The 14,214-nt window shown below is 40.1% G+C and overlaps 1 protein-coding gene across 1 annotated transcript; it reads right to left on the bottom strand.

Moving 5' to 3' along the window:
* Positions 1-311: 311 nt before the first annotated feature.
* On the bottom strand, positions 312-13,727 carry cmtm3 (CKLF-like MARVEL transmembrane domain containing 3). Its single transcript, XM_036584514.1, has 5 exons — positions 13,546-13,727; positions 11,489-11,644; positions 6,901-6,996; positions 6,219-6,333; positions 312-1,629 (listed from the first exon to the last, which is right to left on the bottom strand). Exons 1-5 carry the CDS (start codon positions 13,663-13,665, stop codon positions 1,601-1,603), a joined length of 516 nt encoding a protein of 171 aa, XP_036440407.1. The 5' UTR covers positions 13,666-13,727; the 3' UTR covers positions 312-1,600.
* Between the last annotated feature and the right edge of the window lie 487 nt (positions 13,728-14,214).

The following is a 14,214-nucleotide window of genomic DNA, read 5'->3' as shown; positions in this document are numbered from 1 at the left end:
ATATTTCTTAATAAAGTTTCTGTAAGAATATTAAGATTATGCATTTATTCAGACATATAAAATTATTTAAAAATAAGTAAAGACGTAGAAAAAAAGCTAATCTCAAAATGAGAAATACTATATATATTGACCAGATTTCATGTTTTTTTTTTTTAATTTCTGCATGTTGAGATGTAAACAGAGTGATTCAGAGAGGTTTGGTGTGAAATGGTTCAGATGTCTTTACAGTGGTGGTGATAGGAACCAGGGGTCGCCATGACTACAACACAGATATAGACATTTTATTTACTACCCAGAACCACCAGTGAGCCTACACGAGTCTTCTGAGTTTATATGGAATGTTGATGATGGAAAATAGTGGAAGATCTGAAACAGTAAGTTTTCTTTGGGGACTATTTTGCCTCACAACAACCTGCATATTACATATCCCTCCTCCATGAATGGAGTTTAAGTTCTCTAAACTATCATAAAACAGTGTCTCAGTCATCAGGCAGTGAATTCATAACCATTTCATGTAGGAACTTTCTGTGAGGGAGCTTTTAGAGGTGGACGTCTGGTTCCTATCACCACCACTGTGAACAGTTCTGACTCGGTAAGTTTCTCTAGAACGGAGCGTTTCACACTAAAACCACGCTGAATCAGGGTTATTATAGCTCACTAAAATGAAAACTAAGAATGAAAAAATGTGTTCATGAACTGTAATAAAAAGTTTTCAAAACCACAAAACTAAAAACTGTCCACTGCAAAACTGAATAAAACGCTTTAGTTTCAGTTTTTGAGTGTGTTTCTGTGTTTGTCTATAAGGAAAGCTGCTGTGTTCATTTATTCTACTCTTATCAAATACCTGCTATCACAGCGTACATCATAATATTATAAACTAAAACTGAAACTAAAGTAAAACTAAAACTATGACTTTTCAGAAAATAAACAAAAAAATAAAATTAAATTAAAAATGTAAAAACTACAGTAACCCAGCTCTGAATGACTTTCTTTACATCTCAACCATTTAATTATGCAGGAATTTTGGAAGATCGATGGACTTCCCCCATTTCATGGTGATTTCACTTGCCATGAAAACATTTGTTTGCAGTGAACTCATCACAAAACAGTGCTATCACACCCACACAAACAAACACACACAAATATATATATGAACGTATGGCAGCTGGACAGATGGATGAGACCAGCCACCCTGCTGTCCGCATCACAGTTCATGTAAACTCCATTTTGGTACAAAGAATAAAAGGAAATCTCACTACTATTTTATGGTCAGTTGTGTAAATTACTCACAAAAGAAAGTCAACCAAAGTACCCACATAAAAAAGAAAATAAAGCATAAACCACAGCATAAAACACACCCAATATGAAGATAAACATCACAGGTATAAAACTGCAGCACACATACAGATACATACTCGGTTCCACTCGATGAGGCACAACAGGCGTAAATGTTAGTTTGAAATGCTTTGATTTATAAAGTTTTGGGAAAATACTGCTCTTTGGTTAATGAATAGCTATATATGAGCCTGGATACAGGCCCTGTAGTTCTCCTTCAGGCACTTCAGTGGTCATCCATCGCGGGTCCCCTGTGACCGCAGCTTCAGTCTGAGTCAGAATCTGAATCTGCTTCTGGGAACAAAAACAAAACAAGGAGTTTAAATAGAAAGAGCAGAAAACAGCACAGAAAACACAAACCAAACTAAACCACAGCATTCTTCAGAACTGTCTGCTCGGCTAAAGAAGTGCTGGATGATATCTATCAAATTCAGCATCATGCTATTTTACAATTATATCTCAGTATTAGACAGGGGGGACTGTAGGATTTCACCAGAGGGGCCTTCAAGGCCATTCAGAGAACTAAAAATATATGACTGTTCATTTTTATTCAATAAAAATCGTACTTAAATTCTGGAACAGCACTGCATTTGTTCCTTTGTCAGGTTTTAGGGCTAAATTCTTGAAACGGCCAGCGGAAAAACTGTCCAATCGGGATTGTTTTCTCTGTGGTATACAGCCAAGTAGGCTCTCCCATTGGTCAGGACTTCAGGAGCTGAAGAGAAGTCCTAACGTGATTAACCAGCATAGATACGAAGTAACAGAGCTAATCATGTTTTGATTTACAATAGGTGATACCGATTTCAAGAGGGGGGAAAAAGAGAAGGGAAATGCTGTAGACATGACTCTACACTCTCAAAAAAGATTCTTCAAGGGTTCTTTAGTAAAGACAGTGATTGTATATAGAACCATGAACACTTAAAGAACCATTTTCATGCTTAAAGTGTTCTCTGCATGGTGAAATGCTTCAGATTGATGGAGAATGTGTTGTATATAGTTTTATACAGCACCAAAAAGGGTGTTCTAATGTTACAGTAGCAGAACCCTTTTTGGCGCTGTCTAGAATCCTTTTCAAAAAGGTTCTACATAGAATCAAATACAACACATTCTCCATCAATAAATGGCTGCATAAGATTTAAGTCTTTAATAAATGCTATCAGGATTTTTTACATAAGCAAAGACAACAATGACGCGCTGCACCTCAACACTCGTTCAGACTCAGCATTGACGGATTTTGAAAAGCTTCACAGTCTGCAATACAGTTCAAACCACGAAAACAAAAAAAACATGAAAATCAAAGGGAGAATTCAAAGGACAGTTTTTTGGTTGTTGTTGTGGTTCCACAAGATTTTGGAGAGTGTCTGTGGAAATTTGTGTCCATTGAGTAGAAAGAGCATTTGTGAGTTGGATGAGAGGCCTGGCTCACAATCTCCATTCTAGTTCATCTCAAGGGTGTTCAGCTGGGTTGAGGTCAGGGCTCTGTGAGGGCCACTGGCGTTCCTCCACACCAAACTGGTCACTACATGTCTTTATGGAGCTGCTTTGTGCACAAGGGCTCAGTCATACTGGAACAGGAAAGGTTCTTCCCCAAACTGCTGACACAAAGCTGGAAGGAGATAACTGTGTAAAATGTCTTTGTGCTGCAGCATCAACATCACCCTTCACTGGAACTGAGAGCCCAAACCCTGAAAAACAGCCCCAGCCCATCATCCCTCCTCCACCAAACTCTACAGCTGGCACAGTGCAGTCAGGCAGGTAACGTTCTCCTGACATCCACCAAATCCAGACTCGTCCATCAGACTGACAGATAGAGAAGCTGATTCATCACTCCAGAGAACACGGTTCCACTGCTCCAGAGTCCAGTGGAGGCGCTTTACACCCCTTCAGCCGACGCTTGGCATTGCGCATAGTGATCTTAGGCTTGTGTGCAATCTGGAACTCCGCAGTGAATGATGTAACAGAGGATAGATGATTTTCACGCTGTAGGCGCTTCAGCACTTTGAGGCGCTGCTCTGTGACGTAGCTGAGCTGTTGTTGCTCTTAGATGCTTCCATTTCACAATACTAGCACTTACAGTTGACCGGTGCAGATCTAGCAAAGCTAGAAATTATGGCATCCTAAGACAGTGCCATGTTTAACCTTTGCAACTCCTTGGGACCACCGGTGGTTCCAAAACACAGTTCATCATATTCTTCATAACTTGCATATTTCATAAGCTACATTCTAAAGGTGGGGGTCGTATGAGAGCTGTAACTGTCTTCTTTCCAGTCAAATAGATGGGTGATGTAATTTTAAACCCTTATAATAAAAGAAGCTGAACTCAGTTTTTTTATTTCTACTGAAAGTCGACCCATTTTTCCACAAATCTGGGCTATAAACTATAAACAGATGGCGTCTCTTCAGTGATCTGCTCTGTAAAAATTATTTTTATAAAATAATACTAAGATTTTTGGCTGTCAGCAGTAAATTGTCAGCATATAGCAATATGTGTATGATCATAAACACGTTCTGTTCATTTGAGGGGAGCTTGTACAAAAAAATAAATAAATAAATAAAACAAAAATTTGCATTTATTTCATGCAGTTACTGAATAATTTGCCTTACGATTTGGTCATGTAAATTCCGATGGACAAACCAAAATATACCCAGGTCAATAAGAGGTTAAGGTCGCTGAGCTTATCAGTATGACCCATTCTACTGCCAGTGTTTGCCTAGGTTTCATATACCTGTTAGCAACGGGCGTGACTAAAACATCTAAACTCAATACTTACACACAGTTTTGATCATGCAGTGTACACAGTAAATACTTTGGTAAGATTAAGTTCAGTTCTCCTTTACTTCATTTACATACAGTAAAGGTGTGAGCAAACGTAACCATCACTATGTGGAACTCAGTCCAAAGCTTTGGAGTCGACTCCTGGATGCCTGGAATTGACGAATTGATTCTTTTTGGAATCGAGTCCCAGTTGTAGAAAACACTGTGGTGTGACTGACCTACTCAGCCTCTCTGCCTCTTTTAGTTTCTATTTTTTTCACGTAGCTTCCGTACAGTAATAGTGAAAGCTGCTGGGTAAGTTTAACCACATGAGTTTCCACTGAAGAGCCACAAAACAAACTAAACGTGCAGCAGAACTCGCTCAGAGCAGCTGGAGTTCAATCCTTTACTTCCTGCTGCCTCAGTAACAGGAAACAACTATGTGACAGTTTATGTGATGACTAAACAGAGACTGGATGTGCTGATGTAACAGGACTGTTGATGATGGGTGGGTTTCCCAAAAGCATTTTAGCAGTAGGGGCTGCATGACTGTTCATTTTTGCTGGTTCATCCAAAAAAGTACTCGACTAGTCGTCGTTATCCCTTTTTAAAGACTGATTTTGTTAGCACTGTTTTAATCGGGGCTGTGGTTTGAAGTGTGAAATGTGCTGTGAGATTCTTGTTGTAGTTCAGACAGCATTGTTTTGGGGCACTTCAGGGACTTTTAACCTGCGTCCACAAAACCTATGCTAAACATCTGTAAAACAGACATAAAACACAAACATTCATGCCCATCTTCAATATAAAATTTCAACCAGAAACTGTTTTTCGCTTTAAAAATGACATTTTTCCATCAAGTTGGCTCTTTTACTTCCTTTTAATGTGTTTCATTATATATTTTTTTTTATTGATATTTTATGCTTGTTTCCTATTTGAGCTGTTATTTTTAATACAAATTTGTATAAATTTATATATATATTTTTAATCTTTGTCATTATGATTTTCATTTGTTTTAGTTGGTAAATTTATTTTCAACTTTTTCAATCCCTTGTAATTTGCTCGGCTACATTGTAAATGAGGATCTCCCTCAATGTGCTTCTGAGTTGAAATAAAGGTTGATTGATTAGCCTGTCAATGGAAATTCCTACGTAATATTAGCATCAAGCTAATGACTGTGTTCATTCTCATTTTTTTGCATGGTCTACTGCTTCGTGGCTGAGCTGTTGTCGTTCCTAGATGCGTCCATTTCACAATAATAGCATGCGGCATGCGTCCGCCCCCTGGGCACTGACGATGACGGCCAAACACCCAGCAGCTTTGAACCTTGGCGAGGACAGCAGGGAGAGAGCCGCAAGTGGGGAGGGGGTGGAACGCAAAGTCCGAGCTCCGCCGACGGACGTGGGTCATGCGAGTGACGGCATGAGGAGGAGGACGAGGGCGATGGTGCCGGCCATGAGAGGCACCAAGGCAAGGAGCGAGTCCCGAGCTCCGCCGCCCGGGCCCCGCCCCCTGTGCTGCAGCGAGGCCGGCACCATCGTCCTCCTTTGCGCTCCGTCCCCTCCCCACTCGCGGCTCTCTACCTGCTGTCCTCGTCAAGGTTCGTCGCTGCTGGTTCTTCCTGCCGGCTCTCGTGGCCGTCATCGTCAGGGCCCGGGGGGCGGGCGTACGCCACATAGCACTTACAGTTGTCCAGGGCAGCTCTAGCAGGACAAAAACTTTACAAAGTGACTTGTAGCAGAGGTGGCATCTTATAATAGTGCCATGTTTAAAGCCACTGAGCTCTAATAGAGTGCTCTACCCTAAACATGGACCTCCAGAACAGTTGAGAGTATTTTTAACTGAAAATATCTGCGATATGCTCAAAAAAGCATTTCATTTATCGCGATGGCACAATCTACCACAATAACAAAGTAATAAAATAACAATAAAATGTTGTCACCTCTACCTTTAGTCAACATTTAGGATATTCTGAATAGAGACATTGCATTATATTGCACTTTAGATCATCTACAATCCCCATCTGAGATCTACAAGTTGAAAAAATTGAAGTTGAAAATTTTCTACTGTATTTCAAAGTCAGCGGCATCATATGATGATGGGGGGGGGGCAATAGCAGGATGTGAATTACCTTGTGTGTTCTGAGGCTCGTTGTGGGAGCCGCCCCCCTTGAGGAAATCGGCCAGCTCATTAAAGATGAAATAGAAATCCAGCGCAAAAACAATAGTGGCGATGAAGCCGAACACCTGCAAGGGAAAAACGGCCTTCAGCTCAAACACAAAGTCTGCAGACTCTATATTTAGATCCTTTACATGTAATATTATATCACCCCCCAGAGTAAAAACACTACACACAGCTTTAAAGGGCACATAGTCTACATATTCTTGTGTTGTCCATGTGTGACGTCTGTGTTCTTATATAATAATGATAATAATAATAATAATAATAATAATTTTCCAACTTTAATCCTTTCAATTAAAATGAGCTGTTTTCTTTACTACTGCTGCAGACAGAATGGGCGGAGCTAAACTGCTGTAGGCTGAATGGGTGGGGCTAAACGGCTGTTTACTGAATGGGTGGAGCTAAACTACTGTAGGCTAAATGGGCGAGGCTAAACTGCTGTAGCTGAATGGGTGGGGCTAAACTGCTGTAGACTTAATGGGTGGGGCTAAACTGCTGTAGGCTGAATGGGTGGGGCTAAACTGCTATAGGCTGAGTGGGTGGGGCTAAACTGCTATAGGCTGAGTGGGTGGAGATAAACTGCTGTAATAGGCGGAGCTAAACTAAGCTGGTTATGAAAGCTGCTTCCTTACTCCTGCAGCTTTGGAGGATCCGTCTGGATACTTTGACACTGCCATGATGGAGATGATGAAGAAGACGATGGAGGCGCTGACACAGCGCAAAAAATCCTAGAAGAGGGAAAAAAAGGGAAAATGGGATTAGAAATAGTTTCAGGGTAGCAAAACTGAGACCACACTGTCAGAGTCTGAATGAGCTAAACTGTCTCAGTGCATTAATGTAGTGTTCCTGCAGTTCAGGGGCGGATTTCGTGATCTAAGGGGTTCTAAGCAAAAGACAGGAGTGGCGCCCCCTGGATGCACATTTTTAAATTAACTGAAGCTCTGGCCTCCTGAGCGGCATCCATTTACACTGCAAAACAATAATATCTTGGCAAGTGAACTCATCTACTTCATAATATCTGATATTATTCATTCTGAAATTGTTGTATAAATAGCATAAGTATATTTATGTGTAGACATTTAAATTTTATTACGTGAAATGATCTCACTGTATTTGTGCAATACTCCATGTGTAAAATATCCTTACAGTGTAAATATCTTAGTTTTAATTTATTTATAATTCTTTATATTGTTAATTTTTTTGTGAAGGATAGAGTTTATATTTTCATCTTATTTTTTACTTTTAGTATTTTATATGTTGTCTATATAGTAACAAGTAACAAACTGTAAAAACCTAAGTTAATTACTTGCTTTTTAATTCTCTTCTTGCTACTTCTTTTCTTTTTCTTGAGTGCCTTGCTCTCCCTTTGCTGCTATAACACTGAGAATTTCCCCGTTGTCTGACTCATAAAGGATTATCTTATTTTATCTCTTATTAGCAGGTATTTTTGCTTGTTTTAAGAAATATGCTTGAAACAATCTAAATTATCTGCCAATATAGTGAGATAATTTGGTACAGAGTAACATATAAGTATTAATTATTGATTTTTATGTATTATTTTTTATGTCTTTTGTTTTCCAGGCTGTAATCAGTAATGTAAACCCATTACATTTTAAGAGAAGTAATTGGTAAGTTAGTAATGGAATACTTTTTTTGAGTAATTGCTCTAACACTAACCTTTTACACCAGCTCTCATAGGCTACGTTCACATTACAAGCCTCATTTCTCAAATCCGATTTTTTGCTCACGTCCGATCTCTCTGACAGGATGGTTCACACTCGTTTAGGTAAGTGATTCAAATGTCATTAATGTGAACGAACCGCTGTCCTGAAATGACCCGCATGATCACATCCTACTCAGTAACGTCACGTGAACGAATCACGTTCATCATCAGCACAAACTAACGAGCAGAACGAGCTTCGCTGAGAAGATAATTAATTCTGATCAGCTCTCAGCTTCATTATTAGAGCGAGACGAAGGAGAAAAATGTGAGATGAGCTGCTTTTCCACCGTTTACAGGCTTTAACTTCTGTTCGCCATGGTAACAATGATGGCGCAGTGGAAAAAAGCATATGAATTCAGATCTGAGCGTCACATTAAGGTCACATGGCCACGAATCGGATACGTATCTGATCTAGGACCACATATGAAAGTGACTCAGGTCGGATTTGAAAAGATCAGATTTGCGTGTCACACAGCTCTGAAAACATCAGATCTCAGTCACATTAGGGCAAAAAATCAGATTTATGCCACTTCAGCCTGGTAATGTGAACGTAGCCAAGAAGTCAAGGAAATTTTAATAGAGAGGAAACAGTCTGGAGAGGAATTTCCAGAGTGCTGGTAGTTGGAGGCGAATGAACACTGTTTTGTGTCACTGATAATATGCTTATCTAGCTATGTAGACTCAACAGATACATGTCAGCAGATAAACTGAGCTGCCCAACACAGCGGAGTAACAGTGAAACCCTCGTTTTAGCTGTAGTCTCGAGCTCTTCTCTGATTGGTCCGTGGTTTGTTTATGTTTTGTATTGATGAACGCATTTGCCGTTTCCAGCGTAAACATCCTGCATCATTGCTGTTGCTTCTCTGCTGCACTTGAATAACTTTCATTTGCATTTCCCTTTCAACACCGAGAAAAGCACACCGAAGAGCCTCCTCTCCAGCATGTAGATCATTAGTGTGTTCTCATACCAGTCTGCCTTCATACGGTTGTGTGACATACAATAGTCCATTATAACCATGATCGGGGGTGGGCTGCACTGAAATTACTGAATCAATTACTGAAATTACTGAAAACAAACTTAACCAAAACACCAACCAAAAAAACAAAACAAAAACAGTCATAATTCATCTCTACATGATCATTTTCCAGCCTCTCTTCATCCAATAGAGTTAAATAGGCTGTTTTTGTTACTGTGCCTTTAAGACTGATATATGTAATTATACAACAGTTAGTTCCGGCCACGCAAGCTGATTGGTTGAGGAGCTTTTTAACTGTGCTGTTATTTCGCCATTTCACTCCACTGAGATGCTGCTGCTAAGCAACGACTTTGACAGCTGTAGGAGACGCTCAAGACATTTGAACGTTTTTACTTCTTACTTTGCTACAAACAGAAAATGGACACTTTTAGGATCACATTTGACCGACAGCCGATTTGGTCAGACTGTGAAGATGAGACAACACTAAATTCCCAAACTGTCATCACCACTGAGCAGCTTTTCAGTCGGCAGCTGAGACAGAAGAACAGCTGAACAACCTGGAATCAGCCAGAAATGAACCGAACACCATTCGCCAAACTAAATGGGCTGTAAGAACCAGAACCAGCCGGTTCCGAGACAGTTTCTTCCCCCGGGCCATCAGGCTGCTGAACAGCCAGTAGTGCTGGTGTATCAGTCTATAGGCCTGTCACTGCACCTCTGAGTCATCATGATGATCTCCATGGACAATCCACACCTCAAACAGACTCACTCTGATCTTACTGCACCTTCAATCTGTACTTACACATATAGATTGACATCTTGTACATCTTCTATTCATATCTTGTATAATCTGGAAGATTTCTATTTCAGTATTCTATCCCCTGTGTACCTGCAACTCATTTATTTATCTACCTCAGATTAACTGCACATATGGAATGTGTACAACAGTACATTTCATAGTATTATTTCATAACTTATTACTGTACAACTGTACATAGTAAATAGTGCAATATTAGTGTATATTGTGTATATTCAGAGTCGGTGTATATATATTTTGTATTTAAATTCTACAAGGGGGCTATGCACATAAGATTTTCACTCATCGTCCACCTGTGTAATGTGATGTGACAATAAACGTGATTTGATTTGATTTGATTTGAAGATGCTTTACAGACTGGCTGGAACAAAACAACATTAATACTGATCTGGCAAAAAATGACAAAACTGAGCTAAACTTGATATTGTGGCAGTTTTAATGGCTCAGTCCGATTTGGTCAGACTCTGAAGATCAGACTATGCATTTGGCGAATGGTATTGGGTTCATTTCTGGCTGATTCCAGGTTGTTTAGCTGTTCTTCTGTCAAAGCTGCCGACTGAAAAGCTGCTCAGTGGTGATGACAGTTTGGGAATTTAGTGTAAGGAGCTGGAGAACGAACTGCCGGCTGTGCAGCGAGTGGGCGGAGCTCGTTTCTCTGACGTAGCAACAAGCTGCTCGTTAAGGAACTATAATTTGGTGAAGGAACTGCGAACATTAAAACATATTAAACGCCGCGTTCACGGCCCAGTTTATTAATTTATTACTTTATTTATTTAACTGTTGTATAAAAGCAACAGAACACTCGAGGAGTGTGTTATCGCCAATAATGTTATTTCGCTATAACACACTCCCTTTCATGATCTATTGCTTAAATGAGCTCTGTGTTTTATTGTGCCTCTTTCATAAAACACTCGGAGCTGAAACACTCCTTGGAACTTCAGGAAGAGTGGGCGGGACTAAACTTCTGTAGGCTGAATATGTGGATATATGTAAATGTGTCAGTTCTTGTGACATCACAAAAACAGTGAATTCAAAACGGGCTGTTTTTTTGTAGTTAAGTTTCCATAAATGGACTGTGTGTCAAAATCCTTTTAAAAGAAAAGCAAGGGATTCGAGTTCACTTTAACACAGGCCCTTAAAGGGTTCTTTAGTAAAGACAATGGTTCTATATAGCGCCAAGAACACTGAAAAAACCCTTTGCATGATAAAAAAGTTCTTGGTATTGTAAAAGTGTTCTTCAGATTGAAAAGGGCTCTATATAGCAACAAAAAAAGTTCTTGTATTGTGATGATGTCAAGCCTGTAACAGAAGAACCCTTTTTGGTGCTATGTAGAACGATTTTCAAAAAGGTTCTGTATGGAACCATCTATAGCACATTCTCTGTCGTTCTGAAGAACCCTTTAATGATGCAAAGAATCATGCACGGGGTTCTTTGAGTGTTCTTGGTTCTATGTAGAACCATTTTCTGCACTAAAGAACCCTTGAAGAAGCATCTTTTTAGGTGTGTAAACTAAGAAAAATAAATACAATAAACTAAATAAGATAAATAACAGTAATATATAAATAATTAACAAATAATAATTCAATAATAACCCTGCAATCGCAGGTTTGCTCAAAATAATTGTCAGAAAAATCTGTATTTTGATGTTTTATTGATGAAAATGAAAGGTTTAGGTGGTCAGTGCTGCGCCAGTGTGTCTCACCATCAGTGGCCAGTGGAAGCCTTTAAACCGCTGGTTAAATTTGGTGGAATAAGCGAAGAGGAGGAAGAGTGCGGAGAGGAAGAAGACGAGCGGAGCGGTGACGAACGCAGCGGCCGATGAGGCACAGAAACACACGAAGCTGATGAAGGACGAAGCCTGGACAGAGAAAAGAGAGAGAGTTAGACAGCAGATATTACTCTGATTCACTGTCTTAGTGTAACTATGTGTGTATAACTAAATAAATCTTTAGTGGCTCTTTAATTCTGTCTTATATGTGTCAGAACTTTAATTAAAAGGGGAATCCCACCAATGTTTCAGAATTTCTGCACAGTTCAGTGTAAACAGAGTGATTCAGAGTGGTTTGGTGTGAAATGGTTCACATGTCTTTACAGTGGTGGTGATAGGAACCAGGGGTCGCCATGACTACAACACAAATATAGACATTTTATTTACTGAGCATTCATGGTTCTATATAGAACCACTGTCTTTACTAAAGGACCCTTGTGGAACCATCTTTTTAAAGAGTGTGGAACGGAGCATTTCACACCAAACCGCTCTGAATGACTTTGTTTACACCTTAACCTTTTACCTATGCAGAAATTTTGAAAAATGGATGGAATTGCCTTTTAAAGCACTTTAACAAATACATTAAACCCCAAAATGTTGCAGATTCTGCCAAAATATTCAGCCGTAAGGTTAAATATAGGCCTGTGTGAGTCAGTCAGCAGTTCAGAGTGAAACTCAGCCGTCCAGATTCAGACACTGATCACAAGACCACAGATCATCACTACGATCACCAGGAAACATCTCGGAAAATGTGATTACTAGATTTCACAACTCCACACCGATCAGCAGCACAGACAGTATACGGGGTGTGTTTACTGGCTTTATTTAACGTTGGTGTAAAAAATGCAAAGTAATTAATCTGTTTATCTATATATGTGTCTATCTATCTGTCTGTCTATCAATCTATCTGTCTGTCTGTCTGTCTATCTATCTGTCTTTATATCTGTCTGTCTATCTATCTATCTGTCTGTCTATATATGTCTGTCTGTGTGTCTATCTATCCATCTGTCTATCTATCTATCTGTCTGTCTATCTATATATCTATCTGTCTATCTATCTATCTGTCTGTCTATCCACATATCTATCTGTCTATCTATCCATCTGTCTATCTATCTATCTATCTATCTATCTATCTGTCTGTCTGTCTATCTATATATCTGTCTATCTATCTATCTATCTATCTGACTGTCTGTCTATATATATCTGTCTATCTATCTGTCTCTGTGTGTCTATCTATCCATCTATCTATATATCCGTCTATCTATCTATCTATCTATCTATCTATCTATCTATCTATCTATCTTTCTATCTGTCCGTCCGTCTGTCTATCTATCTGTCTGTCTATCCATTCATCAATCTATCTATCTATCTATCTATCTATCTATCTATCTATCTACCTATCTGTCTATCTATCTAACTGTCTGTCTGTCTGTCTGTCTGTCTGTGTGTCAGTGTAGCTCTGCTGTCTGGTGTGGGGATCATGCTGGAGCAGATGAAAATGCTGAGTTTCGGAGTTTCTGCTTCATACAAACTTATATAACTTATTACACGTTATAATCATCAGATTATCTTAAAGTCACACAGTTTTCCATAAACACTGACTTTGTTCCTACAGGGAGAGCAGGAGGAAAACCCCGTTTCCTGGCTGAACCCCAGCAGAGAGAGAGAGAGAGAGAGAGAGAGAGAGAGAGAGAGAGAGAGAGAGAGAGAGAGAGAGAGAGAGAGAGAGAGAGAGAGAGGAGTGGGATGTGTGACCCAGATTGAAAGCAGATGACTCTCTTTCCTTCATTCATTCCTTTCCTTCATACTTTTACAAGCTACGAAGTTTCTGAGAGACGATAAAAGCTAAAAGCGCAGTGAAAGCGCGCCTCGCTGCCCTCCCGCTGGAGTTTACTGAGAGTTTAAGTCCTCAGAGCTCCGGATCGAACTTTACTCCATTCAGATGAGCGAAAATGGCAGAGTGGAGCTAAAAGCTCGACACACACACTCACCACCTCTCCGATCAGCAGCTGTCCTTTTCTGGAGGAGACGAAGTCCTTACTGAACAGTAGAGAAACCACAGAGGGGTTCGGGGGGTCTCCTCTCCGATCGGGGTCCTCCATGTCACCCATCGCGCCGAAAATAATAAAACCCGAGAGCTGCTGCGCTGGAGCTGCTGGAGTTTCTGCAGCGGAGAGTCGCTACTAAGCGAGTCGACTCTTTGAGTCGGTTCTTTTAGGTGAACACTGGGAGTCGGCTCGTGCTGAAGGGTCGCTGGAATATTCGGATTTTTTTCTTCAGTAGTTTTAAAACGGTGCGTGCTGAAGAGGTGATACTGACAAATTACCGTTATTTACAACAAAAACAAGCAGCTACAACTTCGATCGGTCGGAAATGTGTGTCTTTTAAAAAAACACGGAACACGCTGATTTCTACGCGCTGCCACGACCCCCGCCAGAGCTAAGGGGCCGTCTACAAATTACACTACAGCAGAGATTCCGAAACCTTTTACAGTCGCTTTACTCTTCAGATATTTACGGAGCCCCAAGAGGCCGTGGTTAAAAAAAAAGTTAATGTCATTGCGTTCCCTCGCAAAGGTTTTGCATTACCTCGCAAATGTTTTACGTTCCCTCGCAAGTAAAATTCATTTCCTCGCTAATGTTTTGCATTCCCTTGCAAAT

The sequence above is a fragment of the Colossoma macropomum genome, unplaced genomic scaffold, assembly GCF_904425465.1.
Source record: "Colossoma macropomum unplaced genomic scaffold, Colossoma_macropomum, whole genome shotgun sequence".
NCBI lineage: Eukaryota > Metazoa > Chordata > Actinopteri > Characiformes > Serrasalmidae > Colossoma > Colossoma macropomum.
This window is presented reverse-complemented; position numbering and strand designations above follow the sequence as displayed.